Source organism: Phodopus roborovskii, unplaced genomic scaffold (assembly GCF_943737965.1).
Source record: "Phodopus roborovskii unplaced genomic scaffold, PHOROB, whole genome shotgun sequence".
NCBI lineage: Eukaryota > Metazoa > Chordata > Mammalia > Rodentia > Cricetidae > Phodopus > Phodopus roborovskii.
The window spans coordinates 5,892,937-5,908,710 of NW_026126424.1; the positions used below are offsets into that span (position 1 = coordinate 5,892,937).

A 15,774-nucleotide genomic window follows, 5' to 3' on the forward strand; every position below is an offset into this window, starting at 1 on the left:
CCCTCAGCAATGCACTGAGTTCCAAGTCAGGCTGGACTAGAATGAAATCCATCTCAAAATTCCCTAAATACAAAATCTAAAATAAATTTTAAAAAGATTGTATTAAAAAAAAACCTGTATGTGTATGAACAATTGAAATAAATCTACTGCAGTTATCCAATGCCATTTTCTTTCTAAACAGATATTTCATCCGTTCTGAACAACATCTTCAAATTGCAGTGAGGCATTATGACTTTAAACCTCATTAAATCTATACTAGCAGAAACAATTTTCCTTGATCTTCCCAGGAAGAAATCATCTTTTCTTCTTTTACGAACCTGCATTATTTTATTCATGCTAGATTGTAACACATTGTATGTTCTGTGATGTCTGTTTGTGCAGTCTTTAGTTTCCTAGTACTCTGATGCTATAATCACATTTAAAACTTATTCAATGCTTACTTCAACCATGTGAACATGTTAAAAACCTATAAAAGGAAGTGAACTATAAGTTGTCAATAGATAGGCAGGTGCTAAGAATTAAAAGCCTGCTAATACTCTATTTATGTGTTTCTGGACATTTCGCTAAATGTACTGTAGCAAACTGTTGACCACAACCATTATTAATTGCCAGTGAAATATAAAAAACATTGTAAAATATACTATACCCTAAAGAAGTGGAAGGGAATGAAAGCATTCGCCCAAATGTATAAACAAAGGTGTTCTGTGGATGGGCAGTCTCATGCAGTCTGGGACACACTGACAATATTTTTAATATCACAGAGAGGTACCTGACATCACACTGTTTATTAAGTCTCTTTTACTGTTGAAAAGCAGAAAACAATATCTCCAGGTTATAGATGAAAAGCCTTTAACCATTTAACTACTTTGACTATCAACAATAATCTAAACCATTTACTGAAGAAAATAAATGTTCAATATTAAGGCCTCCATAACAATACATGGATGACTCTAAGGAGATAGTGTTGTCCACACAATAGTAATGACACACATATGAACTCACAGAGACTGGTAGCATGCACAAGGCCTGCACAGGTTCAAGGCAGGCGGGGCCCCAGCACTGAAATGGGTAAATGATACAGGCTCCCACCCCCTAGTCAACTGACATCTGATTGTAAAGGAAAACTTTGTTTTCTTCAATGGAGTTTCACTGGCCAAATTAATCACACTTAAAGGTAGGTCCCAGCCCAATTAAAAAAAAAAAAAAAAAAAAATGGGGTCTAGAGCTGTGAATCAGAGAGTTACAGCACTCTGATCTAGTAGAGGACCTGGGTTCAGATCCCAGCACCCCACACAGTAGCTCACACACATCTCCAATTCTTGCATCAAATGTGTACATTTTGCACCCACACAGAGGAAAATCACACACGCGCGCACACACACACACACACACACACACACATACACACACATACACACACGCGCGCGCACACACACAAATAAAAGTTTTCTAAAACAAGAAAATAAGTATGACTAAACATAGTAACAAGACACAAAGTAATAGGAATAGCACATGCTACTTTCAGGCCCACACACAGAAAACAACTTTTATTAATTTTTTTAAAAATGTTATTTTAAATACTCGTTTTTTGTTGTTCAATTGGTCTTGAACTGACAAATCAATAAGATAGAATTGGAATTTCATTCTATCTATCTCAGTCCTTCTTCTGATTCAAAGAAGTAGGCATAAAGTGAAGAGACTATGACAATTTCTCAACTGCTTGAATGCAAAAAGTGAAGGAAGCAAGCCTCAGTTTTTGATATCTTTCTTAAGACAAACAAACAAATAAAACTATTACTTAGGGGCATAGATACAACACTCAATTCACATACACTGTCAAGTAGTTAGTTTCCTGATTTGTGTACTATTAAAATTATGAGATTAGGAACTAATAGATTTAGGATAATAAAATTAAAATGATTTACTACATTACAGATACCTAACTTGTTAATTTTAGCAATGGAGTAACTGTAAAAAAGTACTTCTATGTCACATGTTAATTCAAGCTTATAATTAATTTTTCTCTTATAAAAACATTAACTATGACATGTCTGATTGTGTAGTAGTAAGGGCGTTCTAAGGATAAAATCACATATTAGAAAATGGACATCAAGAAGTCATAGATACTATGGAAAAGTTTTAAAATGCACTGTCTAACACATGAACTGTTTCTAAGGCTCTTGTGACCATAACCACCAGCCTAGTGAGGATTAAACTACTGTCTTCACATCACCTAATAACAGCTTACAGCTCTAAACACACCCAGACGATAGACAAAATATCTACACCGGAACAAGTTAGCATTTGATAGGCACTAATCTAATTGCTTGAATCAAAATGACAGACTGTCTGATTTCTATGATAAAAACATAAGATGAATTTTATTGACACTAATCACTACTTACTAGCCATGCTTAATTGAAACAACTTTTCAGAATTTGTAAACCACATATGAGATATCAAATGTTAGCCATGCTTGGGAGCTTTAAAAATAAAATTAACAAGTGGCCAAATGAGATATACTAAGCCCACTGACTTACATGCTCAATAATAATAATATCAAATGCCCTGTGTGCATATGCAATGAAAATGCAAAGAAATTCTTCAACAGACTCTGACTCTCGCAAATACGGTGCGTGTGACTAACAGAGAGAGTCTAGGCATAGCAAAAAGCCTGAGTGACAGCAGAGAGGAATGTGCAAATTTGTGCAGGAACCCAGCCAAATGTTTGACAATTTCCCTCATAGCCCTGGATTTATTGAAAAGTGGCACTTTCTCTTTTAGTCTGTTAGAGCTAAAGAACATTAGCTGAGGGCAGATAACATAGTTTAATGATCGTGTATTTGCCAAGCATGTGTGAGATCCTAGTTTACATTCCCAGCACAAATGGAAATTAAAAAGAAAATCATTAGTTGAATGGTAAAACTTTCCTTGTCTTTAAAACATATATCCTTGAGGACTAGATTTACAAAGTCATGTTATATCAAATAATATGAACAAAACGTTGCACAAAAATTGTCCATTTCACAAGTGTTTAATGGAGTTCCAAAATTTTTTTTTCTTGGAAAAATATAAACATGGTATTCTTTGAATTCTTTGAATTCAAATTCCTTTGAATTTTTCTCACTATAAAAAATTTCCTGCAAAAATTATACTAAATTATTATAAAAGAAGTGTTATTAAAAGAAAATTTAAATTGTATATTTTATAATATTTGTTATTGTTCTATGTGCGTGGATATTGTGCCTGCATCTAAGTGTGTGCACCACATACATGCAATGGTCATGGAGATCAGAAGAGGACTTCAGATCTTCTGCAACTGGAATTACAGATAGTTCTTAGTCACCATGTGGGTGCTGGGAATCAAACCCTGGGTCCTGTCCAAGAGCAGCTAGTGCTATTAACTGCTGAGCCGTCTCTCCAGCTTCCAAAATTTACAACGTAAAACACAGTCTCTGAATACACTTTACAGATTTCAGTATGTACTTCTTCTCAGCAATAGACAAAGTACATAACTACTTTACAAATAATGTAATAAGCACACTTTGTTCTAGTCACTCTGTCCTAAAGCCCACCCATGTCCTCAATGCTGTATATTTGAATGCTATGTAAATGGTGAAAACATGCTATTTTCCTTCAAATAATTTGTTATTCAATATGGGTACAACTGAAACGAGTATATGCATTACAAAATAAATCTTTTCTTATAACTACCCGTAGTTGTGTGCTGATATAAAATAAAATTGCTGAGCATTTTATACGAAATGGCTATAATCTTTATGTATACGTAATAAGTAAAATTGGCAAGGTACTTTTCAAGTTAAGATATGGTTCTCACAAAATTCACTAAACCCGTAAATGAGTCTTATGGGACTCACTCTGCAAATTTTCCCACTTGTGAGATGTTACAAAGGGAAATGACTGAATAAAATTTACACATCAAGCAATTGAGCCACTATATGAACTGGACCACATCAGAACTGTCATTAGATTGACAATTCTCAAGTGTCTTCATGTTGAGTAAGACCTGTTATGAGATTTTTTTTTTTTTTTTTTTTTTTTTTTTTTGCCCTGCTGATCTGGTCCCAACACTGCACCAGCCCCAAATAACACGCAGAGACACTGTAATAGGTATAATTCTATAGGCCAGTTACTAGCTTCTTATTGGCTAACTCTGTCTTAAATATTAACCCATTTCTATTAATCTAAGTACTTCCACGTGGTCTTATCTTACCAGAGGGGCTGGCGTTCTTCTCTCCGTCCTCCATCTTGAATCTCCTCCCTACTACTTCCTCTCTCCTCCTAGTCTCCTAGTCCTGCCTATCTTCTTTCCTATTGGCCAACAATGCTTTATTCATTAACCAATAAGAGAAACATATTTACAGAATGGCACCTCCTATCAAAGACCTTTCAAAAGAACAATGCAATTTCATCATTACTACCTTCTTATCATATAATAGTGGCAGCTGATATTCACTGAGAGCATACTGTGTGTAGGCACCACTCTACACTATACGCTAAGTCAAACAGGCCAATCAAAACTCTGTGGGCATTTGCTCCGCCCAAGACCTTGAACTACCTGATCCAACAGAGGCAGTACTTCATCTGCTGAGTGGTGGAGGCAGCTATTTACCTTGTCCTGTATCTGTGACTGTATCCTGATACATCCTTGATATCCCTTTGAATGAGTACTTGTGGTTTTGCCTACAAAAGGGCTCTATTTCAACCCATTTTACAGAAGAAAAGATTGAAGTTCAGATTAAAATGGATAAACTACCTAAGATCACAATGACTAGCAGCTATAGGAATCAGGGCTGAAGCCCAGAGTCTATCATTCCAGGATACATCATGTTCTTTCTTGGGGGGGGGGGAAGGCAGAGAAAAAGGTTGGAGATGGCTCAGCAGATAAAGGATCCTCCTGCTCCTAAGGAACCAAGTGTTTTGTTCCTGCTATATATGATTGAGGATTCACAACTATGGGGACTAGATATCTCTGGCCTCCTGGGCACCTACACTCACATGTATAACTAACACACATACACACACACACACACCTAAAAATAAATAACTAAAAAGTAGCAAAGGGAGAGAAGAATGCCTTCTGAGTCAGGAAGGAGGTATATAGAGGAAAGCTTACCAAGAGTAGATGCGGGACACTGGCAGAATGGCACGGAGAAGAGGGTGCAGGAGCCGATCAGGCTGGGGCACCTTTCTCCCATAGAGGAGGAGGGAGTGAGTGAGCCTGATTCACTGCCAGGGTGCCCTAGGGAGTACGAGCTGAAGAGGCTAAAAGTTACTGCCTGATTAATAAAGCTAGTAAAAGTGACTACCAGTCTCTTTTTGTTGGGGGGGGGGGACTCAAAGCCATTAAAAGACTCTGAATAGGCATGGTAACACCCCCTCCAAATTGATGATAGCCCACCACTGCCAGAGTACATTTCACACCAGAAGAAATAACAATCTTTCCCTTAAACTGGCATCTATACTTCTGCACCCCTTGTCATTCTTAAAAATCCTTCCAGTGAAGTGGAGGCCAGAAGTGGAAATGTAATTAGCACAGCTCGCTCTTCATTACTTTTCATACCAGAACTCCATGCTGCTAGCAGGCAGTTTAGCATATAGTTCTTTCTCATAACTGTGGAAACCAGATGAAGAAAATTGCGACAGAACTCCATTCAAGTAAGTCAACATGATGAAACATATAGCACATCTTAAAAGTAGCATTTGCAATCCTTCAACCACAGCAAAGGACAAAAGCAGTGATACCCAGACATCCTTAAGTGGCATGTCATGAAAGATGTATTCAACGAGGAAAAAACTAACTGTAATGGAACTTCCTCTCATTACTTAAAATAAACCAGGTCACTGAGATGAGATGGGGTGCGGTATTTTGTTCATTTTGATTTCAGTTTAATTTCATCAAACCATAAATTCCCATGAAAATACCTTGGACATGCACCTGCAGTCACTATAATGTGTAACAGTCTACGTGTTTCTGCATGATTTTAAACAAAATATAATAAAAGAAATAATGTGAGCACATTTCTCCAAGTTGCTTTTTTTAAAAACTTATATCAACAATTTTATTTATGAATTATCTTCATGGCTGTAAACTGCAGGTGTAAAATATACTGTATGGTCTGACTGGAAATTTAACTCAGAAGACCAAGTTAAAAGCCTAACCTACGCACATCAAAATTAAGCTAACTTCCTAGATTACATCAATGATCTTTTTTTTTCTTCCCAAAGCCATTGAAGTTAAATATACCTTGATGTATTAAGTTCAGCTGTAACTATAACTGTAATATATATTCAACTGAACCATGACCTGTTTTTTTAATCTCAAAAGTGAAAGGGAATTATGGCAGTTATGAGACTTACATTTTTTTTCCATTCTAGGATCCCTCTGAAAGTTATTTCACACTAGAGCTAAAAGCAAAATGCACTTCATCACGTTCGTATGCTTTGCAAAATATTTATTTATGCTACTGCCCATAAGACAGCATTTTAAGTCACCCATAACAATTATATATTTTTCATTTACTTTCAAAGTATACAGACCGGACATTTGGCAAGGAAAAATATCACTATGTAATATGATTCCTAGTTTAAAATTCAGTTGTAACTACATGCTACATTTACTTACAAGGCAATACCAATCCACACAACAAATACAAAATTAACATATATAAATAAATGTGGCTTAAAATACCCACCCCTAGCAGAAAGCTTTTTGGTGTTGATAATTTTGGCAGCATACTCTTGTCCGGTAGGGATTTTCATACATCTTCTCACCACTGAGAATGCCCCCCTGGAAACCAATAATTAGCAAGTCAGCAGTATAATCAGACCTAGTATCCACTTAGAAACTTACAAACCTGAACATATGCATGGGTCTCTAGCGGTCTGTCAAATATCAAAATAATACAAGCATTATCTAGAAAATGAACAATTCTTTCTGGCAAACCCAGAATTAAAAGTAAATTTTAATTGACTGGAAACACACATTATTAATAAAAATAAAAGGAAATGCCAATTATGACCACTTTTGTTTGCACAGAAAATTTTAAAACATTTCATAATTCACTCTCACAAAACACCAAATGCTCATAGCAAACCTTGCAAAGAGCAGAGCCCGGGGAACATGGGGGGGGGGGGAATCTGCCTGTTTATTTCGGTAGGGAGAATAATTAATGTGGCTCCAAGTAGGTAAATATGGCGATTGTTTTCATTAAAACATAAATCTGGGGCTCACTGGTGTGCTTTACCAGCTCCTGGTAAAGGTGCTTTCTCTGCCTGGTTTGGGCTGGGGGAGGGGAGAGATTTGAATTAAGCTGCTCTTCCGACATGTCTCCATGTTTCAATAGCAGATCATCTATGAAGATACCATTTTCATTCCTTTTAAAGTGCTTACACTTCCTTTTATGCAACTGTACGAACCTACAGCACGCACACAAAAATGCATCTTTTCCCTAATAGTGGAAATCAGCAATAGAGGAACTGGTTTGGGGTTGGATGCTTGGTAAATCGGCATTCCCGGCTGGGTCTCTGGTCGCCCCTGTACATATCTTCTATAGGTACCCTGTCCCTCCTTAATATCTACAAGAAGTTCTGGCACTTAAGAGGAGGAGGTCATTTTACACAACCACAAGGCTAGGCTACCCTTGGGGAGCGCTTCCTGAGCTCTGGGGGGCTTTTCCCCTGCCTGAATAAATAAATTTTCTCAGAAAAGATGTAGACATACTAAAATCCTACAAGAATGGTGGTGAGCGAATCTTTTAGTGCAAAGAAGGATAGCGGATATGGGGCAGGGTGGTGGGTTCTGTTGGGTGGCCCTTTTCCTGGACAGAACAACTACTTGGATGCCGAACCAGACTGTCCACCAAGCCAAGTTGAACTTTCGGCATCGATAAATATGGCACCATCTCTAAGAGCCAGTGCTCATCAGCTCATCCGAACCTGGGTCAGACGGCAGACGCGCCGACCGCGGGCTGAGCAGGAGTCATCTATTTACCGAAAATGTGATAAATGTATTTTGCATGCATCTCCTCTCCGAACACACACACACACACACACACACACACACACACACACACACACACACACACACACACACACACACACCACTCGCGTGCGCGCACACTTCTCAGGATGACAGCTACAACTGCAGAGATCGTAAATTCACCAAGTCTCCCGTGGAGGTGGAAGACCCCGTAAAAGAGGGCTAGGGGTTCGAGGTACCCGTCACAGTGGGATAGGGGTTTCCTCCCCTCTGTGCTCCACCCGCACCCAGCCAGGGGTCCGTCACCCGCCTCGGCCTGCGGGCTCCCTCTCCCCCACGAGGGAGACAGGGGTCTCGGGAGGAGATGCCAGGCAGGGACCCTTACTTTCCGAGCTCCTCGAAGAGCTGATATTCGTCGGTGAATCGGGTGCAGGTTGTGGTCGAAGCCATGGCGGGGTCTGGACAGTGCGCCTCTGGGAGCGCGACGGTCGACACGCGAACAGACGCGGCTTCCCGGGACTGGCGCCGCCGCGCTGTCACCCGGGGCCGCCCTCACTTTCCTTGTCCGAAAGTAGCTCGCCCGCGAGGGAGTGCGCGCAGGGGCGGGGCGCGGTGGACAGACCAGCCCGCTCCGCGATCTCTCCTCCTCCCACTGCGGCCGCGGGACAGAGCGCTCCAGAAGGGGTCGGGGGCCGGCAGGAGGGGTGGCGGGTGACACCGAGGCGGGCCGCAGGGCGAGGTCAGCGCAGCGCCCGGGGCGGCGGGCGACGGCCGAGAGTGAGCAGCCGGCCGGCTGCTCCTGCAGGCGGAGGCGGCGCTGCTGGCCCGCGCTCCCCACGGGGCCGCAAGGCTGGGAACCCGCGCGGCGACACAGTGCGCTCGGCTCGGGCGGGCGAAGCTGGCCGCCGCAGCTCCTCCCCGGCGCCTCCTCCCGCCTCTCCCCGCCCTGCGAAGCCCCCTCCTCGCCGGCCCTACACCTCCCTCTAGCGACTCCAGCTGCGTCCCTACGGGCTGCTCTCCCGCAGCCGTCTAAGGAGAACTCAGGGAGGGGATGTGCTGTGCGGAGCAGCGGGCGCGCACTTAAGGGCACAGGGACCGGGATGTCGCAGTGACCCACCAGGGGTCGGGAAGATAAGGGAAGATGAGGGAAGACTCGCAGCTCCCACCCCGGGGACGTCTCTAGGCCGGCCACTCAGCCACGGTGCCGGGGAAGCAGGGACAGGGATGCTTTCGCTGCATCTGGGCGCGGTTCCCCACCCGGGTCCCACGTCTCCCGGCTCGCAGCGACGGCCGGCGGCTGCCAGCCCAGGCCACCTCTGCTGCGACCCCGCTGTTCCTCAGCTAGGGGCGAGGATAGCCCGGGCGCCACGTTTCATTTCAGGTTTTACTGTCACCTCTTCGCCCTCCTCTCCCGTTGTTTTCCTGACTAGGACAACCCCCATAAGCCTTTGCTTGGCCATAAATCCTAACATAATGAAAGCAAAAAGCCCAGCACTCTGCCACACCTTCCTTCCTCTCCTGAGTAACTCCCTTGTAACCCCAGCAAGTTCTGATAGTAAGAAGGGTTCTCGCGAGATGTCCCACTCTGGTGGCGAGGGGGTGGGGTATTTGGAAGGTTGGCTGCGGGTCACGCGACCCAGTGGGGGCTGACGTCATTAGAATCACGTGAGTGTGTCTAGCCTGTTTCGCTTTGCATAAGCAGAAGGGACAAGGAGAGGAAGATCGTGAGTTTTTTAGTTGCTTTCTCAAAGAGCAGGCCAGGTAGATGCACAGGAATGCACTCCATCAGTGGCTACCTGGAAAACCACTGATGAGTTCAAGCAAGAATGTGCCTGCTCTTGAGCGTATCTGCCACTATTGCTTAATAATTAACATGGTGAAAATAATTAGCATGCAAGAAGGTAGTTGTCACTGGTTCCTAAGATCATTTCTGGACCTTCCCTCTGGTTCTGAGTCTTTAATAAGCGTTGCAATTGCAGATTTAGAGGCCGATGGAAAACAGAAGTGTAATGAACAGTTGTTTGTTTTTGCTGCACTTGTTCTACAGAATACCATAAAATCCTGCATTCCTAGTGCTAATTTTCTCATGCATAGAATTACATCATACACTGAAAAGTTCACAACATAGATAACTTTCAGTTATAGAGATTGTGTATAGGCTTAGGCTTTCTGAGAGGCTCCTTGCTCACTGTCAGGCACGTTCCTAATTCTTTTATTTCCTGTTTTAAAGAAGGGCTATTACGCTTATAGTGGCCTTTGAACTCAAGTACTCAAGCTAGTCATAGAATTTTCAAATGCTTTTCTGTTGGAGGTTTTGCAAATATTGCTCATACTTCTTAACAGACCTCTCCCACTCAACACCACCAGAAAATATTTTTTGTATTTAGTCATCATTCAATGCCTGCATTGTTCTGCCCATGGAAATGTCATTTGCTAGCCTATTTTACTATAATTTTCCCCTCAATTTTGCTTGTATCTTTTGCAGTCCTTCCCAAGCATTAGATTCCTAGCACACATGGGACCTGCATATGTCCTTTCTTTTCTTGTCTGGAAAACTCTGCTGTTCAGTTGTCATTGTGGAACACCCTTGGTGGGTTTTGTGTGTGTGTGTGTGTGTGTGTGTGTGTGTGTGTGTGTGTGTTTTGTTTTGTTTTCCCTCTCTGGGTTTTATATAGCGTTGATTCTTTTGGATTTTGTTTTGTTCTAAACAAATCTTGTCTTTTATGACCTTAAATTTGGACACTTTTGTTTGTTTGGGACAGTGTCTCACTGTGTCTCCTTGTCTCCTTAGACAGTGTGTAACGCACTATGTAGACTAGGCTGGACTTCGAACTCAGAGGTCAGCATCCATGCTCTACCTCCCCCCAGCCTTGTGATTAAAGGTGTGCAACAACATGGCTGGCTAAATTTACACATTTTAACAACAAATGTGTTTTGTTTCTTAAACCCTGGCCATAAAAGAAAAGGATCACCTGTATAAATGTAGCAATACTGAAAAAAAGATTATACAAATAAATAAATACATGGAGAAAAGTAGTGTTTATGTATAAATAAGCTAAAATAGGAAATGAAAAATAATTTGGTCTTGGCTAAACATTTTAAATACATAGCTTAAATATATGGTTCTAGGTTACAATGGAATAATTGAATAGTCTTCCCTGAATCTAGAAGTGATAAGAAAAAACAAAATTTAAAACTGAGCTTAAAAATAAATAAATAAATAAATAAATAAATAAATAAATAAAAATTAGCTTAATAAAATTTTTCCAACTAGGAAGAACATTGTTCCTTATATATCGATTCAATGAAGTCTACACACATACATACCGTTATTTAAATCACCTCAGCTATTTAAAAATAATGACAACTATAAGTGGTTAGGTTAATTTTTTTCAATACAATAAAAAATGTAACTACATTTGATATAATAAACTGGTATATTTTTATACAAATAGTGTTTTGCTCTGTTTGATCTGCATTGTGGTATCATTGAAGTTTTTAATTTTATTTTATGTCAGTTATTTCTGAAGTTCACACCTCCTTTAGACAATAGATTTATTTTATTTTATTTTACTTCTACTTCATCACTCTAGGAATATCTGTAAAACAGAGTCAAGTTTTTAGAAGGTATACTTCTAAACAGAGTTATCAGTGGTTAGTGTCTAGTCAAGCATCCTTACCTGACTATTCCATTGAACAAAGGGGAGTGCAAGAGTAATAAAGAAAAGGAGGTGTTAGATTAAAAAAATTATCCATGAAGCTTATTGTCTTAGGGTTTCTATTGCTGTGACAAAACACCATGAGCAAAACCAAGTTGGGGAGGAAATGATATTGTGGGATATTTGTACATTGTGTGAAGATATATTGTGTGATGGATTAATAAAGAGCTGAATGGGCAATAGCTAGACAAGAGGTATAGGAGGGCCTTCTTGGCAGAGAGAGGAAGTAGAAGGAGATAATTGAGTTCTGAGGGAGATGCCAAGGGACACTGAGAGGAAACAGGAGTTTCAAGATGAAAGATAAAATGCCACTTAGTAAAATGTAGATTAATAAAGGCAGATAATGTAAGTCATAGGAGCTAGAAGGGCAAGCCTAAGCTAAGGCCAAGCTTTCATAATTAATAATAAGTCTCTGTGTTATTTTGGGGGACAGAGAAAACCTCATTACAAAAGGGTTTATTTGGCTTACACTTAATCATTGCTCTTCATCACCAAAGAAAGTCAGGACATGAACTCAAACAGGACAGAAATTTGGAAGCAGGACCTGATGCAGAGAAGTGCTGGAGAAGGCCTGCTTGCCCTGGCTTGCTCAGCCTGCTTTCCTATAGAACCCAGGACCACCAGCCAGTGGGTGTTCCCACCCAGAATGGACTGAGCCCTCCCCCATAGATCATTAACTGAAAAAATGCCTTACAGCTGGTTCTCTTGAAGGTATTTTCTTAACTGAGGCTCCTTCATCTCTAATTACTGGCTTGTATCAAGTTGACACACAAAACCAGCAGCTACAACTAAACACAAATGCATAGCAATTAAGCCACAACCCTTCTTTTCTTATTCATCCAAAAGATCTCACACTAAAATCTTAAATAATTTTAAAAGTCCCAGTCCTTTCAAATCTAAACATATTAAAGTTTCAGTCTTTTTAAAATATACAATATCTCTAAAAATAAAATCTCTTTTAAAAGTTCAAGTCTTTGATCCATAGGCTCCTTTAAAGATCAAAATTCATTCTAAATTAAGTATATTTCTCAAGAAGGAAAAATCAAGGCACCATCATAATCTGAATCAAGCAAAACCAAACTCGAACAGTAGCTCCACTACACTTCTATTACTGTTCTAGATGGTCATCCGACGATACTGGCATCTCCAGAATAGGGGGTCTCTCACTGCAGCTGGGCTGCACTTTCAACAATAGCCTCTCATAGGTTCTTTTCATGATGCCAAGCCTCAACTTCTTTGCATTACCCCATTCAGTCCTGGGCCTTCAATTGCTATTGAGGCTGGACCTCCACCAATAGCCTTTCCTGGCCTCTTACAGTGCTAAGCCTCAGCTGCTCTCCATGACCCCTTCATGCCTTCAAAACCAGTACCACCTGGGTGACACTTACACATGACCAAGCTCTGCGCCAACATGAGGTAAAATGGCCACCTCTGGAGCACAGCTTCTCTGTGCTCCCAGGAAACACTTCCCAAAAGATTTCACCTCAGTGATGCTGGTCTCTTCTTAATCACTGCTAATTTCTTAGCTCCAGCTGACCAGCATCAAATGTCCCAGTAGCATAAAGGGTTCACTTTAGCAGTTCTGCTATTGTTAATAACAGCTCATTCTTCAGTCCCAGCTAGCCAGAACCACAGAATCTTAATTCAAATATCACATGGCCCTGATGAGTCTTTAAACTTCCCTCTGAAACGTCACAAGCCAGGCCTCCATCCTTTGCACTGCTCTCAACATTCTCATCTTCTAAGTTCCCAGAGAACATTCTGTGGAGCTCTTAACATGTATGGTTCTTCTAGCCCAAAGTTCCAAAGTCCTCCCATAATCATCCAAAAAATATGGTTAGGTCTATCACAGCAATGTCCCACAATAATGACATTAAAATGCTAAGACAGTTCATTCAAACTGGACCATGGTGTAACCTCTCAAAAGAGAGCAAGCAGAAATTTACAACTAAGAAGCACAGTAGAAATGTGAGTGTTTTCTTCCTCTCATTTTGCTTCTTGGAATTAAAAACTGCAATACTTCATTTCTCTCAGAATGGGCAAGTGTTGAATTTACTTGGTTTTACTAAGACTTAGCATTCATTGAGTATTCTTCTTAGAAACCTTCCAAGAAACACAGCTCTTACCTCAAAGGGGATAAGGTTTCTTCTGGAGCTAAAGGTGGTGACCATTGCCCAGGAACATAGGTAACCCAAATTCTGCATCCCAATGTAGTTAACAGTTTGGTGAGGTTTTATGGTAAAAGAAAAGGGTAAATTGTAAGTCAATACACTTTCCAAAACTATTGATGGAAATATCAGGTAGGTATACAATGGAAAAGCTGGAAATCTCAGTTCTAGGCTTTAGACACTGCCTAGCGTCATTCTTAGCCTTTTGACTGACAGAAACAAAAGGTCTTCTTGTACACTCCCCAAGATTTGCCTAATAGTCACAAAGATATTAGGTCCCATACAGAGGTGGTGACAAATGGCTATTGAGGACCAACATAGACCCAAGATGGACCTTCACCATTCCAACCTCTCCACAATCACTGATGGTCTAGTCAAATGGTGGCCGGACAAACAGGAATGAGACAACATGCTGGATTTGTCTTTCTGAGCCTGGTTACCTCAATATGTCATAGTAGTTTAGAGTTCCTTCCATTTTCCTGGGAATTTTATTTTTTCATATTTTTATTCTTTAGGAATTTCACACATTGTATTTGTTCATACTCACCCCCTTCCATCTCTTCCCATCCATCATTCCATACCCCCTAGCTTTGTGTCCTTATTTTTAAAGACCTATCAAATCCAATTAGTGCTATCTACTCTTAAGTGTGTGGCTGCCCACCGGAGCATAGTAGCTCTCCACAGAACATACCCTAAAAGATAATTAACTCTCCCTTTCACTAAAGCTATCAACGAGAAATAGCTTCTCAACTAGGAGTGGGACCTCGTGACTACCTCTCCCCTCCATGCTAGGATTCATCTTCCCTGCTGTATACCAACTCCATTGTTTCACTCAGTTGTTTGTGTTTTCTTGAGATTCATTCAGGAGTTTATTTTCTTTTTTGATTTCTTTGAACAAACTCACAATCTCTCCTTGGAATTTGTCTTCTGGAATTTCACTGGAGGTCATTACTTCAGAATCAGTACTTTTTGAGGAGTTATGTTGCCATGGCCTTTCATGTCACTTTTGTTTTCCCACAGGACTTGAGTGCTAGGAGCTGGATTGTTACTTGTACTTCTTTAAGTCTTTGATTTCTGTATTCTTTTATTACTGTTCATCTTTGCTTTCACTACTCAAGAGGAACTAGGTTGTGATAAGTCAGTGTTTCTCAACCTTTCTAATGCTTATGACCCTTTAATACAATTCCTCGTGTTGTGGTGACCCTCCAACTATAAAATTATTGTCATTGTTACTTCATAGCTATAATTTTTCTACTGTTATGAATGTTAATGTAAATATCTGATATGTGACCCCTGTGAAAGTGACATTCGACCCCCAAAGAGTCAGGCCGCACAGCTTGAGAACCATTTTTATAAGTTTACTGTGTTGTTCCCCTCTGCTAGGCTAGTGTTCACCATTCTAGGATCCTATTATCTCTGAGTTTCCTTTTGCACCAGCACCAAGCTGAGCTCACAAGGGCAAGAGTAATGTTCAAGGAGAACATTTAACTTAATGGCACTTGTTATAGCACAGTAAGACAGACATTATAACAATGAGTATTTGAATTACTACATTGGGGGAGAGGGATCCATTTCCAATTAAAAAAAGAAAAAAGCATGGGCCGGGCATTGGTGGAGCACGCCTTTAACTCCATCACTCAGAAGGCAGTAGTTCGAGGCCAGCCTGGTCTACAGAGCAAGTTGTAGGACAGGCTCCAAAGCTACACAGAGAAACCCTGTTTCAAAAACAAAACAAATCAAACAAACAAAAAAGCAGAAACTTATACCTGGTAGAGAATATGGGGAAATTGCTAAGAGGAAGAATCAGGGTAAGCAAGTCCGCTGGTGGGGATCCATGTGGGAGAGGGGTGGGCATGGGAGATGGATATAATAAAAGTGTAAAGTC

The 15,774-nt window shown here is 40.8% G+C and overlaps 1 protein-coding gene across 16 annotated transcripts in view; it reads right to left on the reverse strand.

Moving 5' to 3' along the window:
• Camk2d (calcium/calmodulin dependent protein kinase II delta) overlaps positions 1 to 8,600 on the reverse strand; it is a 243,671-nt gene extending 235,071 nt beyond the window's left edge. For all 16 annotated transcript variants that reach the window (XM_051185550.1, XM_051185545.1, XM_051185543.1 and 13 more), the window contains exons 1-2: positions 8,388 to 8,600; positions 6,717 to 6,811 (exon numbers count right to left, since the gene is read on the reverse strand). In XM_051185550.1, coding sequence (XP_051041507.1) covers positions 6,717 to 6,811; positions 8,388 to 8,452 — 160 coding nt within the window. In that variant the 5' untranslated portion in view covers positions 8,453 to 8,600. The remainder of the gene's footprint in view (positions 1 to 6,716; positions 6,812 to 8,387) is intronic.
• Positions 8,601 to 15,774: the final 7,174 nt, after the last annotated feature.